The sequence below is a fragment of the Arvicanthis niloticus genome, chromosome 18 (assembly GCF_011762505.2).
Source record: "Arvicanthis niloticus isolate mArvNil1 chromosome 18, mArvNil1.pat.X, whole genome shotgun sequence".
Lineage (NCBI taxonomy): Eukaryota > Metazoa > Chordata > Mammalia > Rodentia > Muridae > Arvicanthis > Arvicanthis niloticus.
Genome location: NC_047675.1, coordinates 33,453,783 through 33,457,863, shown reverse-complemented (window position 1 = coordinate 33,457,863; position 4,081 = coordinate 33,453,783). Strand labels below are relative to the sequence as shown.

At 47.5% G+C, this 4,081-nt stretch overlaps 1 protein-coding gene across 1 annotated transcript in view; it reads left to right on the top strand.

Moving 5' to 3' along the window:
• Positions 1–3,837, top strand: part of Nqo1 (NAD(P)H quinone dehydrogenase 1) — a 14,717-nt gene extending 10,880 nt beyond the window's left edge. The window contains exons 5-6 of the mRNA XM_034523080.2: positions 866–967; positions 2,922–3,837. Of these exons, the coding sequence (XP_034378971.1) occupies positions 866–967; positions 2,922–3,227 (408 nt within the window). The 3' untranslated portion in view covers positions 3,228–3,837. The remainder of the gene's footprint in view (positions 1–865; positions 968–2,921) is intronic.
• Positions 3,838–4,081: the final 244 nt, after the last annotated feature.

Here is a 4,081-nt window from a genome sequence, read left to right as displayed (position 1 = left end):
CTCTGTGTAGCCCTGGCTATCCTGGAACTCAGTCTGTAGACCAGGCTGGCCTCGAGCTCAGAAATCCGCCTGCCTCTGCCTCCCAAGTGCTGGGATTAAAGTCGTGCCACCACTGCCCAGCCATTTATTTATTTTTATTTTACATACATTGGTGTTTTGCCTGCATGTATGTCTGAAGGAGGGCTTTAGATTCTCCTGCAACAGGACTTAGAGTTGTGAGCTACCATCTGGGTGCTGGGATTTGAACCTGGATCCTCTGGAAGAGCAGCCAGGGCTTATAACCACTGAGCCATCTCTCCAGCTTCAACTTTTTTTTTTAAATTAAATTAATAAAAATTGACACAGGGTCTTTTTTTTTTTTTTTTTTTTTTTTTTTGTTTGTTTTTTGGTTTTTCGAGACAGGGTTTCTCTGTGTAGCCCTGGCTGTCCTGGAACTCACTCTGTAGACCAGGCTGGCCTCGAACTCAGAAATCCGCCTGCCTCTGCCTCCCAAGTGCTGGGATTAAAGGCGTGCGCCACCACCGCCAGGCTGACACAGGGTCTTATTATGTAGCCCTGGCTGGCCTGGAAGTCACTCAGAGTGACCCACCTGCTCTTACCGCCTGAGCACTGCTGGGATTGACGTGGTGAGCCATCATACCCAGCTGTCTCCTAAAGTCTTGAGTGAGTTGATGATTTGTGCTGGAGTCATGGCTATCCACAGCCACAGTGGGAGCATATGCAGAGTCATGCTGAGGTGGCGAGGACCAGAAGCCTGAGACAATAGCACCGATGGGGTGGCCTCATTCGTCCTTCTCCCTGGGGGCCGTTCATTAACTCACTGGGACCCAGGAGAGGAGCGGCTGACACTTGTTTTCTTTTTCAGAATAAGAAGACCTTGCTTTCCATCACCACTGGGGGCAGCAGCTCCATGTACTCTCTTCAGGGTATCCACGGGGACATGAACATCATTCTCTGGCCAATTCAGGTAGCTGCTTGTTGGTGAACTTCCAGAGGAGTTTGTTAGCTGAGTTTTCCTCAGAGTCCAAACCTCCAGATAGTAACTAAAAACTGACCTGAGGTGTGAGGAGAACAGCCTGGCAACAGGGCAGCCGCTCCTGAGCCTCCTTCAGGAGCTTGTGCGATGACCCAGGGCACATGGTCCAACAGTCTCTCCTAACTAATGTGCACAGGGGCCTCAGCGCGTGCAGCCAAGGCCTTGGCTTTCTCCAGTCCTCCTTAAATTGTATCTGCAACCCCAGAACATTTTAATAAAAAAATGTGTGTGTGTGCCTGTGTGTGTGTATGCATGCATGTGTGCACTTGTGTGCACATGTATATGTGTGCCTGTGCGATTGTGTGTGTGTGTGTGTGTGTGTGTGTGTGTGCATCAGAGGTTAACTTTTGGGAGTCTGCTCTCCCTTTCCACCTTGTTGATACCAGGATTTCCTTGTCTTTTGTAGTACTGTGTGGTCAAGGCTCACAGGCTTTGAGCTTCCGGGCAATTCTGTCTCTGCCTCTCATCTTGCCTTGGCATGCTGGGATTGCAGATTCATGCTGCTGTATATAGACATATACATACACATACATATGGATGAACACACACACACACACACACACACACACACACACACACACATATGATTTTTTGAGACAGGGTTTCCTTGTATATCTATATAGCTTTAGCTGTTCTGAAACTCATTCTGTAGACCAGCCTGGCCTCAAACTTGGAGATCCACCCACCTCTGCCTCCTGAGTGATAGGATTAAAGGCGTGCACCACCACCAACCAGCTGCATTCACTTTTTTACATAGGTTCTGGGCTCTCTCTCCATCGGGCTTACAAGGCTAGTACCTTTACTTTCTGAACCCTGTTTTTTTTTTAGGCGTGTAAGGGGGTTCATGTATAGTCCCAAGGTGGACTTGAACTTGTTCTCCTGCCTCAACCTGTTGGGTGGTGGGTTTAAAGGCATAGACTGCCATATCTGGCTCTCCAGGACAAGAATCAAGTTCATTGAGCTTAGAAGTGGGCTTCCGGGTCAGACCCCGAGGATTATGTCCACCCAGAACTTGGGGCTGCAGAGGAGAGTGAGCGAGCTGGAAGGGCCATTTGTAAAGACTGAGCTCATCACGTGGAGAGGCAGACAAGTGCACATCCACGCGCCCTCGCATGAGCCCGTGCCAAGGAGCAAACGGTCTCCCTAATGTAATACAATTTCCGGCTCTTTTGGCAGAGGATCCAGGTTGGCACAGTTTCAAGGTTTTTACTCATTCAAGCTCTGCCAAGGAGGCTGAGCCAGGTGACAGCCAGGGAGGGCGGGTGGAAGGTAAGAGAAGGACCTGTGTCGATTCCCCAGGGCACCTCAGGCCTCTGCCTGCACTTTCTCCCATTCACAAGCCCAAATCACCCTCTTAAAAGGTTTTTGTTTTTTTTTTTAATTTAAGTTTTATTTTATGAGTTGTGCCGACCGTCTGTGTACCGTGTGTATGCATTGTTCGTGGAGGCCAGAATTGCACACTGGATCCCCTGGAACAGCAGTTCTAGATGGTTGTGAGTCACCACGTGGGTCCTGGGAATCAAACTCAGGTCTTCTAGAAGAGAAGCCAAAGCTCTTAAAACACCAAGGCATCTCTCCAGCTGCAAGTTTTTTTTTTTTTTTTTTTTTTTTTTTTTAGATTTCTATTTATTTATTTTATTGCTCTGGGTGTGTATGCTACATTTATGTGGGTGCCTACAGAGGTCAGAAAAGGTCATTTAATCCCTTAGAACTGGGGTGACAGGTGAGTCCCTCCATATGGGTGCTGGGAACCAAGCTGGGTTCTCTGAAAGAGCAGTAAGTCTTAACCGTTGAGCCAGCTCTCCATCCCCTAGATCAACTTCTGACGCCCATTTATAGTTCAGACTTAACTCCTGTGACTCATCTGTGTTCTGTTTCTCTCCAGAGTGGCATCCTACATTTCTGTGGCTTCCAGGTCTTAGAACCTCAGCTGGTCTATGGCATTGGCCACACCCCGCCAGATGCCCGCACACAGATCCTGGAAGGATGGAAGAGACGTCTGGAGACTGTCTGGGAGGAGACACCACTCTATTTTGCTCCAAGCAGCTTGTTTGACCTAAACTTCCAGGCAGGATTCTTACTGAAACAAGAGGTTCAAGATGAGCAGAAAAATAACAAGTTTGGCCTCTCTGTGGGCCATCACTTGGGCAAGTCCATTCCGGCTGACAACCAGATCAAAGCTAAAAAATAAGATTTTTTTTTTTTCTAACATGTAGTTAGACCCAGGTTTCATTTTTCCCAGCTTGCCTAACTTGCTTTCATTTTTTCCCCTTTGCTCCACCAGGATAGGAAAAGGAGTATTTCGCTTCATGCATTTTTGGATAGTTCTCCTGTGGCTGTGACAGCAAAATGAACCAAGTCAGATTAGGGGCCTCAGGTGGCCTGGGAAATGAATCAGGGAGAGGTGTAGAAGCGTGCTGGAAAATACTCTTCTAAGTCATTTATGCCATATGTGCCCTTTTCTTATGGCTAGCCCTGGCTAGATGGCACCCAATCCTCCATCGGTTGGTTGCCTTTAATTACCTCTCTGTGGTTTAGTGCAGAAGGGAATTGCTCAAAGAAAACAATGGCTAAGGGAGTAACTTGTTTAGCAGTTAGCACTTAGCTAAAGCCTGTTTACATACACCATGGTTTCAATTACTGTGCAGTGACTGACATGCCGCCCAGGGGGATTGCTCTCCAGCTCCTCTGTCTTGTACACAGCACACCCAGGGCCTGGGAACTGAATACTAAAACAGGTCTCCCGCTCACTCTTTCTATTTTTTTTTTTGTCAAAATAAATGAATATATTATACATCAAATGGTGGTGCATGCCTTTAAGCCCTACAATGCTTAAAAACAATAGCCCCCTACTGACCCAGAGAGGTGGCTTCAGCAGCTGAGTGCAAGTTGGTGTTCTAGCAGAAAACCTCCATAAAGGCTAACAGCGGGTTCTAACTCCAGTTCCAAAGGATCCAGTGCCCTCTTCTGGCTTCTTCAGGCACTGCATGCACACAGTGCACAGACAGACATGCAGTCAAATAAATAAATAAAACAGGTAGACAC